Source organism: Drosophila subobscura, chromosome O, assembly GCF_008121235.1.
Source record: "Drosophila subobscura isolate 14011-0131.10 chromosome O, UCBerk_Dsub_1.0, whole genome shotgun sequence".
NCBI lineage: Eukaryota > Metazoa > Arthropoda > Insecta > Diptera > Drosophilidae > Drosophila > Drosophila subobscura.
The window spans coordinates 22,144,340-22,156,344 of record NC_048533.1 but is presented as its reverse complement, the minus strand read 5'-3'; the positions used below and the strand labels follow the sequence as shown (position 1 = coordinate 22,156,344).

General features: G+C 49.3%; 5 protein-coding genes across 5 annotated transcripts; 3 read left to right on the top strand and 2 right to left on the bottom strand.

Moving 5' to 3' along the window:
* The first annotated feature begins 1,013 nt into the window (after positions 1 to 1,013).
* Positions 1,014 to 3,994, top strand: LOC117899248 (cilia- and flagella-associated protein 58). The gene is made up of 4 exons (XM_034809128.1): positions 1,014 to 1,661; positions 1,732 to 2,349; positions 2,407 to 2,723; positions 2,778 to 3,994. The coding sequence occupies exons 1-4, from the start codon at positions 1,156 to 1,158 to the stop codon at positions 3,992 to 3,994; spliced, it is 2,658 nt and encodes an 885-aa protein (XP_034665019.1). The 5' UTR covers positions 1,014 to 1,155.
* Positions 3,991 to 6,999, bottom strand: LOC117896981 (cilia- and flagella-associated protein 58). Its single transcript, XM_034805536.1, has 7 exons — positions 6,873 to 6,999; positions 6,595 to 6,814; positions 6,254 to 6,543; positions 5,751 to 6,199; positions 5,376 to 5,692; positions 4,353 to 5,314; positions 3,991 to 4,298 (listed from the first exon to the last, which is right to left on the bottom strand). Exons 1-7 carry the CDS (start codon positions 6,963 to 6,965, stop codon positions 4,023 to 4,025), a joined length of 2,607 nt encoding a protein of 868 aa, XP_034661427.1. The 5' UTR covers positions 6,966 to 6,999; the 3' UTR covers positions 3,991 to 4,022.
* A 54-nt stretch (positions 7,000 to 7,053) lies between these two features.
* LOC117896982 (palmitoyltransferase ZDHHC16) lies at positions 7,054 to 8,745 on the bottom strand. The gene is made up of 6 exons (XM_034805537.1): positions 8,702 to 8,745; positions 8,489 to 8,636; positions 8,118 to 8,427; positions 7,846 to 8,057; positions 7,460 to 7,785; positions 7,054 to 7,400 (listed from the first exon to the last, which is right to left on the bottom strand). The coding sequence occupies exons 1-6, from the start codon at positions 8,743 to 8,745 to the stop codon at positions 7,295 to 7,297; spliced, it is 1,146 nt and encodes a 381-aa protein (XP_034661428.1). The 3' UTR covers positions 7,054 to 7,294.
* Positions 8,746 to 8,949: 204 nt separating this feature from the next.
* On the top strand, positions 8,950 to 10,081 carry LOC117899240. The gene is made up of 2 exons (XM_034809116.1): positions 8,950 to 9,474; positions 9,531 to 10,081. The coding sequence occupies exons 1-2, from the start codon at positions 9,021 to 9,023 to the stop codon at positions 10,079 to 10,081; spliced, it is 1,005 nt and encodes a 334-aa protein (XP_034665007.1). The 5' UTR covers positions 8,950 to 9,020.
* Positions 10,082 to 10,297: 216 nt separating this feature from the next.
* Positions 10,298 to 11,972, top strand: LOC117896486 (NKAP family protein CG6066). Its single transcript, XM_034804826.1, has one exon. It carries the CDS (start codon positions 10,379 to 10,381, stop codon positions 11,852 to 11,854), a length of 1,476 nt encoding a protein of 491 aa, XP_034660717.1. The 5' UTR covers positions 10,298 to 10,378; the 3' UTR covers positions 11,855 to 11,972.
* Positions 11,973 to 12,005: the final 33 nt, after the last annotated feature.

Below are 12,005 nucleotides of genomic sequence, written 5' to 3'. Positions count from 1 at the left end.
GTCCAACGATATATATCGGGACAAATATATATATATATATCGTATAAGTGTATATTTTTCTAGCATTGATTGGAAGGATTGATCCACGACGTAGTAGCCGTTAATTGTAGCAAAAATTTGCGAAACATTTTTTGTGATTTATCGTAATTTTCTTATGTATTAATTAATTTTATTTGTAAAACGCTCGATCGCTCGTTCGTTCACCTCTTTCTTGACTTGCGATGGCATATGTTGTATGGTAGTCCTGTAATCTGTGTGTAATCGGAATCTGAAGTCCCTTAATTTCAAAAGTATTTCAAAAACAAACAAAAAATACAATAAATAGTAACCGAGTATCCAGTAAAGATACACCACATATACAATACAATACAATACCATACCATACCATACCATACCATATATATATATATATATTTTCTGATTCAGACTTGTATAAAACCAACAACAAAAAATAAGTGTAACAAAACGAAAATAATCTGTAAACAATTCTGTTTAAGAAATAAATGCAATTTTATGCGTAAATAAAATCCAAAAAGATTGAAAGTTTTTGGTTTTTTTAGGACAAATTGTGGCTCGACTCGTGATGCACAAGAGGATGCCGCAAAAGAGAATACTAGGGAATACTAAGCTACTCTGGAATAGAGAGTGCTAGACGTAACGAGTACTTTTTTTTTTTGTTTTGCTATTTAATCGCTACAGCGAAATTGGTTGGTCGCAGAGATGAGTCCGCATTGACCAGATACTTCAGTTTTGTGTTGAATATTATAAAAAGTTACTGAAAATTTTGAACTCAAAAAAGAGTTGTTTGCCGAACGAACACTAGAATTAGAATCTGTAACGAGTACTTGCAACGAGTGTAATAATAGTTGGGAGTCTTGGATTAACAGGAAATATCTTCCACAAAAATATTTAATTCAGAAACTTATCGAGAAACGAAACTTGTTCCAATTGCTCTCCTAGTAAGCCTCTCCGCAAACATCAGCATCATGTAGTAGTTGATATTAATTTCAGTTTGAATTCATTCATTACACCACACGTTTCCTTTTGCACAGGGAGTTTTCTTTTTTCCCTACTTACACACACCCACACACACATTTTCGTTTCGTTTGCACCTTTTGTGCATTGAATTCTGCAATTTCTTTGGCCAACACAAAAATGTCCGCCCGAAAGCGCAGCGGTTCTCGACCTCGAGCTACCAAAGAAGCCCTAGTGGAGCCCGAGTTGCCATTGGAAGAACTGTTTGCGGACAATGTGGACGTCGCACAGATCGATCTCCTGGAAGACCTGAATGAGGACTTCTTTAGCACATCCTATCAGCTGGTGCAGCATCTGTCCACACGAGATAACTTTGTGGCGGGCAAGATCAAGCAATATGTGGATATTCTGCACCGCATCCATGCCCGGTATGCCAGTGAGGTGGAAAGCGGCGTGGTCATGCGGCAGAAGGTGGCGAATGCAGACGAGAAGCTGGATCTGGCCCTGAAGGCAACGGCCATCTCGGAGTCGATGATGGAGAAGCTGCGTGAGGCTCTGACCGACTCCTGGCGCACCACAGACGCGGTGAAGCATCGGGAGGCGCTCATGCAGGGCCAACTGTTGACGCTGGCAAAGAGTGGGCCACGGCACACAAAGAGCGACACGCAGGATGATCATATCAGTCAGTAGGTTTAGCCCTTGCATATCCAAGAAGAGTTTGCTGTCTCCTAAAGATTCTCATTGTTCGTTTTGCAGGCAGGAGACGCGCATACGTGGCATGGTCTACAGGGAACGCGATCGTGTGGCTGGGGAGCTGAAAGACTATCAGAAGCGACTGGAGCTGAATCGCATCTACTCGGAGACACTGGACTCGGTAATTCAGTCGCTGCGCGAGACCATCTCTGGGCAGCAGATGCGCCTCAAGGTGCTGGAGGCCGAGGGCTACAAGGCGCAGCACAAGCATCGCAAGGACATCGAGATCTACGAGGAGAGAGTCATGTTAATGCGCAAGGAGCTGGATGCAGCCCAGCAGAGTCTACGCGCATTGCAGCTGAGCGAAAAGGAAAAGCTCGAAGTGATGGCCATGAACGAGAGACTCAAGCTGGCCAATGAGCATCTCTCCCGCGAAAACTACACCGTGTCCAGGACATTCCATCACAAGCAGGAGGAAAAAAATCGATTGGTGTTGAACCTCAAGATCTCCGAGGACATGAACAGTGCGCTGCGTCGGGACAACGACGATTTGGAGGCCTATCGGCGCAACATTGATCGCGAACTGAAGAAGAAAGTCGATGATGCGGTGCTGCTGGAACGTCGCTTCATTCAGCTGTCCAAAAAGAACTCCGACTTGAGTGATCAGATTATAGTTAAGGAGTGAGTCTTCCACCTCTATTAAGGATGCCTCCCCAATGATTCTTCCTCTCTCTGCAGCAACGAGATCAAAGCTCTGGAGAAGAAGCAGGCAATGACCATGGTCAAGCTGGAAGAGGTCACACACCAGAAGGATGACATCGTGCGCACACGCGGTAAGCTGCAACTGGAGATTGTTCGTGTTAATGATGTGGCTGCGGGTCTACGGCATGGCATGGCCGCTCTGCGCACTCAAATTCAAGATGTGAACGTGGATCTCACGCGGGTCAACAAGAAGCTGGACGAGAAGGAGCTAGACGTGCAGAGGATTGCCAGGGAGAAGCGAGAAGTCGCTGTGGAGCTCAATGAAGCGCACAAGAAGATCGAGAAAATAGAAGGTGAGACAGAGATGTGTGATTGCTGATGATGATTGCGTAATTTTCCTCCCTTAGAGTCACTGCAGATCAAAACCGAGCGACTGGAGCTGATCCAGGAGGAGCTGCAGCGCAAGCATCAGGACTTCATGAATGCCAAGAAGCAAATGGAGATTGCACACTCGGAGCGTGTGATGCTGCTCAAAACGATGGATCTGTGCTCGCGCGATCGTCAGATATTGCAGAGCACTGTGACCCGGCTGACGCATCAGATCAATCAGCTATCCAGCACGGTGGCCATGAACGAGAAGGACATCTCCGCGCTGCACAAGGACATTGATCAGCTGAACAGCACCATCAAGCAGAAGCAGAACGAGATCCACGCAAAGGAGCGGCTGCTGGCCAGCACGCGCGATGATCTGCGCGAGATGAAGATCCGTTTCGAGCAGTCACAGCACACGATCGATGAGGATGAGAAGCGCTTCAAGCAGATCTCCTGCACGCTGGAGGAGGTGTCCAAGGAGAAGAGCCTCGTGGGTCTGCAGATGGTGCGACGCAACGACGAGGTGCGGCTGCTGCGCGAGAAGGAGGCCATCATGCAGACGGCCCTCGACCGAGGCACATCGCAGTACAATCAGCGGCTGGAGGACATTCGTCTGCTCAAAATGGAGATCGTCAACGTGCGCATGTCCCACCAGTGCATGCAGCGGGAGGTGGGCAACAGGGCCACCATGCGCCAGGATGTGGTGCGACTGGAGCGGCAGCTGCTGCAGGAGCGTCTGCGCATCTCGGCCTGCACAGCGGAAATGGCCATTCCGCTGCGCATCCATCGCTGGCGCGTGATGATCGGCAAGGATCCCCGCCGCTACGAGCTCATACGCAAGATCCAGGCGCTGCTCAAGCGCAACATTCGCCTCAATGTGCAGCTGCAGAATATGTCCAAGCAGCTGCAGAATTCGGTGCGGCTGTACGACACGCTCAAGGCGCGCATCAAGCATCTGCCCGATCCCAGTGTACGGGAGAAGCTCTCCACGCAGCAGCGCATCAATCGAAGGCAGCAGAACAAGCTGCGCGCCTTCAAGGCCGAGCTGATCATCAACGAGATTGATCTGAAGAGTCGCGACTGTCTGCTCAAGGAGTGCCAGAGGCAACAGCAGCCCAACCAGAGTGAGGCAAACATTGCAGCGGAGCACAAGCGGCGCTTGGACAAGTACACGGAGCAGTATTACCACGAGAACTCCTCCGCCTCCGGCTATGGCTTCTGCAAGAAGAGGAAAGTGAGTCAGAGTGCCTGAGTAGCTGAGGTTTTATTTGTGCTCTCCATTAAAGCAATGTGGTGACCATCTTGAAGCCCGCTCCGAGGGTACGTGGCAGCTGCGGGGGTGCCGAGTAGCAGTGGGCCTGCATTTGCTCGAGGAGTTGCCGTTCCTCCAGCAGCTTTTGCTTGCGTTTCTTCTCCTCCAGCAGCTGGGTCTTGGTCAGCGCCAGATTCATGCGCATTTCCTCCAGCTTCACGACATGGGACTTCTCGTCCGCCTCCTTGACAGTCAGCTCTGCCTTGAGCACCCGCAGCTTGCGCTCCTTGGCTGAAAGGGAGGCCTGAAAGGGGAACAATGATTGGCAAACGAAGTGGAGTGAAGTTACCCTACTTACCTTAACGCTGTTCAGCTCCGCTCGCACCTTGTGGCTGGGCAGCTTCAGCATAAACTCTTTCAGCGCCGCATACAGCTGCTGCGCCTCGTTGAGGGCACGCTCATGCTCCAGCGCGGCCACATTTTGGGACAACAGCTGCTTGCGTAGGATGCGTATGCGCTCGAGCAGATCCATCTTCTCGGGATCCTTGCCGCTGAGCAGACGCCAGCGGTGCACATTCATGGGCGTGACCATTTCGTCCTGCAGCGCACGCGCCTTGATGCGCTCCTGGTTGAGCATGCGATGCATTTGCAGCAGCTCCTGCCGCAGATCGGCGGCACTCTCGCGATCGGCACGCAGCACATCGCGTTCGGTGCGCAGATTCTTGATCTCCACGCCCATCAGCCGCATGTCGTCCTGGCACTGACTGCACTGGCGCTCCGTTTGGTCGTAGACTGTCTGCAGATTCTCCAGCGTGTGCTTCAGTCGATCGTACTCCTCGTTGCGCTTGGTCAGCGCCGCACTGATGGCATTCTTCTCGTTCATGAGGTTGTCCACGTCCTTGCGCAGTCGCGCCAAGCGCTGCTCGTCCTCCTGCAGCGACTTGGCATGGCGATCGTTCTCCTTGCGCTTGTCCAGCAGCTCGGCCTTGGTGTGCTGCTGCCCCAGCTGCGCCTGTCGCACCTCGTTGCGCAGCATTCGGCGCTCCTTCTCCATGCGATCGATCTGCAGCTGCAGCTTGTTCAGCTCTCCATCCCGATAGGAGATCTTGCCCTTGAGCTTCTCGATGTGCGACTGCAGATTGACCAGCTGGTCGCGCAGCTTCTGGCGTTCATCGTCGGCCAGTTGGAGATTTCGCTGCAAACTCTGCCGCTCGTTGGCCAGAACATCGTGCTGCTGCTGAAACTTGGAGCACTTGGCCTCCAGGTCGCTGATGGTGCGCTTCAGCTCGATTTCGTAGTTCTCCTTTAAGCGCATTTCATCTGTGGATGGAGAGGAAACTCTTAGTAGAAACAGAACAGCAGAGTTCAGTCCTAAACTTACTCTGCAGCGCATCGAGCTTGTCAATCCAGTGCTGTATCTCATCCAGCTTCTTGGTCTTCTCCTTCTTCAACTTGTTGGCATCCTCATTGAGTTTCTTCAGCCTGATGTCCATGCTGCTGATGGTGTCCGTGAGGGCGCGCACCTCATGCTGTGACTCCTGGTGCTGCGCGCTCACCTGCTCCAGCTGCTGATGCTCCGCCTGCAGGTCCCTGCGCAAGATGTCCCGCTCCTTGGTCAAGTTCTCGTTGTTCTTCTCAAAGTGATGCACCACGCGACGCATCGACTCCAGCTCCTTGTCCTGCGTGCCCAGCTGTGTTCTGCATAGCAAGAGAAGGTTTTAGGTGGATTTTTATCTGCCAAGAAACAAACTCTTACTTCAGCCGTATATTCTCTTCTTCCACCTCCCGCTTGGCCTCATCCAGCCCAGCGTATTTGCGTGCAATTGTTTCCTGCGACTTGGCCAGCTTGCCATTGTCCTGCCGCACTTTGATCAGCTCATCCTCGCGCACCTTTAGCAGATTGATGCGCTGATTCAGCGCCCGCTTGTTCTTGTCGCGCTCCTGCACCGTGTACTCCAGATCCACGGTGAGTTTGGCCAGCTTATTGCTCGTCGCATTGTGCTGGGTATTCAGGTGTTCGAGGTTTGTCTTCAGCGAGAGAATCTGCAGATTCTGACGGACCTTGACCTTGGTCAGATGCTCATTGGCGGACTTCATGTGCGAGATTTGTTCCTGGTATTTGGTCTCGTCGCTCTTCATGGTGGCCAGCTCCTTGGCCAGAGCATCGCTCTTGCGCTTCAGATTGCAGGCATCGGTGGAGGTTTCCTAAGGGAAGAGCAGCTGCTGAGACTGATAAGACCAGGCAGAAAGTAAACTCACATCCAGCAGCTTGACCAATTCCTTGTTCTTCGCCTCCAGCCCCTCTATGGTGTTATCCAGCTCGGCCGTGCAGGAGCGCTGCATCTGCAGGCGCTTGTTCAGTTCGTTTATTTCGGCGGTGAGTCGCTCCCGTTCCTTGCCATCATCTCGCTTGCTCATGGCCAAACGCTTCTCATTCAGATGTGCCACCATTTGCTCGGATTCGTCTAGTTTCTCGCGCAAACTCAGCACCTCATCCTGTGCGGATTGTTCGCGGATCTGAGCGGCATCCTTCTGCTTCCAAGCGCCCTCTAAATAAAGGGTTGTAAAGCTCCTTTGTGGCTACACTGCCTCCCACTCACCTATGACCCCACGCAGCTCCTCGATGGTGGCCATGTCCATTTTACTCACACGCGCGGCATTCTCCAGACGCCCCTCGAGCGTCTCAATTGACTTTTGCAGCTCCTGCGCGCGCTCCCGCTCCAGGCGTAGATCATTCTTGTAGCGTGTGCCACAGATGAGCAGCCTCTGCACATTGTCAGCATTATTGGGCGTGTCCTTTTGCCGCAGTGCCTTGGTTGCCTGTGGATTAAAGGGGATTCAAATTGAGTTTATATCTGGGTAAACATTGAGACCTCACCTCTGGTATCTTCTCGCCCAGTTCGCGGTAGAAATCATCATCGAAATCATCTGGCACCAGCGGCTCCTCTTCAGAACCGGAAGCCTTCGACATGCTGCAGCTTTGTGCTTCGCTGCGCTAAAGTTATTGACAAAACCCGGCGCACAGGGGGCAGGGGCTGCCCGTGGCAACAACAGGTTTTGTTTGCTTGGAATCTCGTCATTTATTGGACAGCTGTGCAACTGAAGCGTCTGTGCTCTTAGTCGTTATGGAAACAAAAATAATCTACACTTGCTATCACTTAATATAATTAGGTTCACTTTGGAATTAATTAATTATCTATAAAGCTAGACTAAAGCTGAAGACGGAACACAATTCTTTGCATGCTAAAAACATTAAACTTAGGCTGAGGAATGCCACTAAATGGACTTTGTTTTTTTGGCCTAGGGCCACTCATCCACTAAGGCGACATCGTGCACCGTGTGAAAGCTGAGGCCAGTGCCCTCGGGCTTGTGCCATGAAGGCAACAGCACAGTACGCCAAAAGGATCTGCAAATGCACCGAAAATAAATCGTGCACACACACACGCAACGATTCTCTTCTCTCACCTGCCACGCACAAGGCCTAAGAATATTTTCCAGTTCTTTTTGGCACCGAAATTGTATGGGTTTATGTAAATGCGTTGCTCTTTGAGTAAACGTTTGCGCTCAGCTTCGTTGATGTGCGACTCCACGCTGGTCTCGCCGCGTGTAATCAATTTCGCATGCCAGCTGCAGAGTGTGCCCAAGGCTATGACCACAGCCACATTGGTGAAGGCCATGAACCACAGTGCCCTGCGCCTGCCCGGCGATGGAGCATCTGTGTCCAAGACTGGCGTGGGCAGATTGTGCACAGCCGGGGGCAGATCAAACTCATCGTACTCATGGGGATGTGTCTGCAGTGCATTGAATAAATAGCTTAAAATATTCACGCTACGATTTGTTAATGGATTTACCACTGGAATTATGTGTCCACTGAGATTAAACTTCACTGGTTGACCCACTAGCGGCTCCAGCTCGGTCCAATTTTCTCCGTGATCAAGCCAAAGATATTTATAGCCAATTTCCAGACCAAACAGAATGAGAAACAGGCAGCCCAGCGTGGTGTACAGCATGTAGAGGAAGAAGTAGCGATGATTGCCATATCCCACACAATTGTTTAGCCAGGCTGTGTGGACAAAACAAACTCAAAGAGATCAGGGGGCTGGCTTAAGGTTGAAATACCTACGACAGTGATGATCCATTTTCAGCACACAACGATTGCACACCGAACAGTGATGAGTGCGTGGCGGTTTTGGGGTCACACACTTGCCGCACATGGTGACCGCCTCCACCAGCAATACATTCTCAGGCGGATGGCCGGGCAGTGTGATCACAGCCATTATATAGTGGAAAATGACATTCAGGAGCAGCCAATTGCCGACAATTAGAACAAATGCCAAGGCCAGCTGGCCCTTGGCCAACCAGAAGGGAAAACCAATCCAGTAGGCTATGCTGACAACGGCCGTGGTCAGACAAGCCACTCCGATCACAAAGAACTGAAAGTGGAAGCTGCATGAGCATAATTATTGGCGGTGCTAGAAATCCCTAAATAAATACCGGTCCCAGGCAGTGGGTGTAGTTGTCCACAACCCAAAAGATGGGTGTCATGCACACGTCCGAGGCATAGGAGCTGTTCATATGAGCATTAAAGGTGAGCGAGTGCCAGCAGTGCTTCATGTAGGACCAACGCAGCCGGCACGACGAGCTAAAACAATAACAAAAATATTAGCAACGATTCAATGCCTCTAGCACGTGGAAGATGCGACTTACAGCAGCTCCTGCGTGGAGTTGCCACGCCATGTTATCCGCACCATTGCGGAGGTTTATGTGCTCCTAGTTTGATTAATAATTAGTGCATTTTTTGCATAAACAAATGGGACTATTTCGCAAAACAATTTTCTTCAGATTCGTGATCAGCTGTGAGAGCGATTGTACTATCGATTGGCATTTCGATGATTCATTTTCGATATGCAACAATTCAAAACAAAATTGGCAGTCAAGATAAGATAAAGTGCAGTTGTTTAATAGATTATTAAACTACAAGAATTGTTAATTACTGTGCAGAACGTGTCCGCATTTAAACTGTAAAATGCTTTCAAATTTGCCACTTGAGATCATTCTTAAAGTCTTTGGCTACCTCAGTGCCGAAGACAAACTGCAACTGGCGCAAGTCAACCAAACTCTTGGCAGTGCTTTTGTTTACCACAGTGAAGCCAAATATAAGAGACTTTCTTGCTACCTGTACACAGGCTACGAATTGAGTGTTATTCTGCCATTATGCGGCTCCAATATTTACAAAATTGATATAAGTGAGGAACTCACGGAGAAAACGGCTGAACTAATAACAAAATATTGCACCAACGTAGAATCTGCTACACTGGAGATTAGACATCAAATGTTCAACGCTTGCAAAGGGATTTTAAGCATAAAAAGCCTATCATCCATTTATCTGGTAAATGGCGATTATCGCGAACCGGATATGTTGCAGTACTTTAACCCAAACTGCAGAGTATTGACTTTATTTGACCTCTCCAATGTTCAGTGTAAGAGTTTTCATAACTTATCGAGAAGTAACATTTAAATGTTTCTGATGTTTCAGCTCAAAATTTACGGCGATTGATTCACTTGGAAGACTTGGATGTTGCTCCATTTGATTACTTGACAGACATGCTTAAAATATGTTCCCATTTAAAGAAACTTCGCTGCCTGAAACTTACCTATTGCAAGCTCACCCAGGAAGAGGATTTTCTGTATCCTGAATTGGAAACACTTCAAGTTTCGTATAGCAAAATTTACTCCGACTTGCCACGCTGTCCGAACCTCAAGCAACTATCTTTGATTTTAAATGAATATCATAATTCCGTTAAAATTATTAATTTTATTGTAAAATATGCAACGACACTGGAACGCCTGGTTATAACCATCGCGTATGATGAACACCACCCCTTTACTGCCCATAATTTACTAGATGCTCTCAGAGAGTGTACAAATCTGCAGTTTCTTCATATAAATTGTTTTCTTTTAAAGAATTTATTATCCGAAAATGTGGAGACTTTTATAAAAGTTTTAAAGGCAAATTGTTTCGATGCACAGCGTCGTTTTGTGTTGGAAGTGAGCCAGACAGCGCTGTGGGCATTGGTGAGTGTGTGAAATGAGTATTTCATTAAATGTAATCAATTTTTATTGCAGCAGAATGAAAACCAAACCTCAGAAGTGTGGAATTTAATTAGAGTTGTTCATTGTACCGAATATGATTAAAATTCGCTCAAATTATCGCACAAAAATACCGATAGTGTTTTGACGTAAATCTTTGCAGCGATAGCCATATCGATATATTAATATATCAATCGTTTAACATCACTATTAAATTTTGCGCCCGTCAAAATAAAAAATATTTGCATTTTCTTTTGAAATTAGAATTCGATTTGAAACTAACAGCAAATTGTAATGCGCTCGCGCACCAGAAGTCGCAGCCCACAAAGGCGTCGCGAGAGGCGTGAGGAACACTCTCGCTCGGACAGAAATGTGAGCAACAAGCCGGAGCGCCGCCGGTCGCCACTACGCAAGAGCAGATCCGTGTCCCAGGCACGCTCCCGCTCCGACAGACGAGTGAGCAGCAAGCAGGATCGCCACCGCTCGCCATTACTCTCCAGGGAGAGGGAGAGGGACAGACCTCGCCGCAATTCGCGATCGCCACAGACAGGTCGAAAAAATGAACGCGAGCGTCGCCGCTCCCGGGAGAAAGTATCAGCAGCACAGCGTCGTCGCTCCCGTTCCCGTTCTCTATCGTCCAGCAGCTCCTCGAGTGGCAGCAGCAGTGAGGAAAGCGGCAGCAGCAGCAGCAGCGACAGTCACACGACAAAGAAGAAACCGGCCAAGCCCGTGGATCGCTGGCCCAATGACCGCTTCAAGGACTATAACGATAAGAGCAAAAATCCCTTTAAAGGTTGGGTTGCTGGAGGCACCTTCATGGACGATCCTGCGGAGCCATCTACCCGTTCCTCCCACTACAAGGGCCGCGGTGTGCCCATCTATAATGACATCAGAGCCATCGACGCACGTCGCGAGCAACGTGTGCGCATTGGGGAAGAGGGCGTGCCAGATGTGTGGGCCAAGAGCCCGACCCGCGACGAGCTAGACGATGTGAAGCTGGTGAAGGGCTCCTACGTGGGACCCAAGAAAAAGAAGAAAAAGAAGGGCAAGGGAAAGAAAAATGATAAGAAATCAAAGAAGAAATCCAAAAAGTCGAAGAAGAGAAAGAGCAAGAAGGATTCAAGTTCCTCCGAATCATCATCCAGTTCTGGGAGCAGCGATTCCAGCGACGACAGCTCCTCCAGCGACAGCTCAAGCTCGGAAAGCGAGGACGAGGACGTGTGGCTGGAGAAGACGGCCGAGGGCATTAAGAAACCAAAAAAGAAAAAAGCCTCGGCCTCCAAGAAAGACAAAAAGGGCAAAAAGAAGAAGCGCAAGTCTGACAAGGCAGAGAAGTCGAAAAAGTCTTCGTCCGGCGGTGTCAAATCACGCTCCAAGGATGGCGGTAACAACGACGATGATGTGGGCCCATCTCTGCGCCCATCTGGCAGCTTGAATCAAAAGGATTTCGGACGCGCCCTGCTGCCGGGAGAAGGAGCTGCCATGGCCGCCTACATAGCCGATGGCAAGCGCATTCCGCGTCGTGGTGAGATTGGACTCACATCCGACGAGATTGCCAACTTTGAGTCCGTGGGCTATGTGATGAGCGGCAGTCGTCACCGTCGCATGGAGGCTGTGCGTATCCGCAAGGAAAATCAGTTGTACTCCGCGGACGAGAAGCGCGCCCTGGCCATGTTCAGCAAGGAGGAACGTCAGAAGCGCGAGAACAAGATACTGTCCCAGTTCAAGGACATGATTCACTCCAAACTCCAGGCAAAGGACAAAAAGTAGACACACAACAAATAATGTAAAACGAAAAGGGGAAAAATGTAAAAAGAAGGAAAAGACGGGAGAGAATTGTAAAAAAAATAGTTTTATAATAAAACACCCAGTTCCATGTCCCGCCGAATCTTTGGTATTTTGTATTCTACCGCCATTTGGT

Excerpts from the sequence above, each read along its gene's own strand:
- LOC117899248 (XM_034809128.1), top strand. The coding sequence starts at position 1,156 with ATGTCCGCCCGAAAGCGCAGCGGTTCTCGACCTCGAGCTACCAAAGAA. Across the intron at positions 1,662-1,731 it reads CAGGATGATCATATCAGTCA|GCAGGAGACGCGCATACGTG; the intron begins GTAGGTTTAGCC and ends TTCGTTTTGCAG. Across the intron at positions 2,724-2,777 it reads GAAGATCGAGAAAATAGAAG|AGTCACTGCAGATCAAAACC; the intron begins GTGAGACAGAGA and ends TTCCTCCCTTAG.
- LOC117896981 (XM_034805536.1), bottom strand. The coding sequence starts at position 6,965 with ATGTCGAAGGCTTCCGGTTCTGAAGAGGAGCCGCTGGTGCCAGATGAT. Across the intron at positions 5,693-5,750 it reads GAAGAGAATATACGGCTGAA|AACACAGCTGGGCACGCAGG; the intron begins GTAAGAGTTTGT and ends CTTGCTATGCAG. Across the intron at positions 5,315-5,375 it reads CAAGCTCGATGCGCTGCAGA|ATGAAATGCGCTTAAAGGAG; the intron begins GTAAGTTTAGGA and ends CTCCATCCACAG.
- LOC117896982 (XM_034805537.1), bottom strand. The coding sequence starts at position 8,745 with ATGGTGCGGATAACATGGCGTGGCAACTCCACGCAGGAGCTGCT. Across the intron at positions 7,786-7,845 it reads GTGGACACATAATTCCAGTG|ACACATCCCCATGAGTACGA; the intron begins GTAAATCCATTA and ends AATGCACTGCAG. Across the intron at positions 7,401-7,459 it reads TTAGGCCTTGTGCGTGGCAG|ATCCTTTTGGCGTACTGTGC; the intron begins GTGAGAGAAGAG and ends GTGCATTTGCAG.
- LOC117899240 (XM_034809116.1), top strand. The coding sequence starts at position 9,021 with ATGCTTTCAAATTTGCCACTTGAGATCATTCTTAAAGTCTTTGGCTAC. Across the intron at positions 9,475-9,530 it reads TGACCTCTCCAATGTTCAGT|CTCAAAATTTACGGCGATTG; the intron begins GTAAGAGTTTTC and ends CTGATGTTTCAG.
- LOC117896486 (XM_034804826.1), top strand. The coding sequence starts at position 10,379 with ATGCGCTCGCGCACCAGAAGTCGCAGCCCACAAAGGCGTCGCGAGAGG.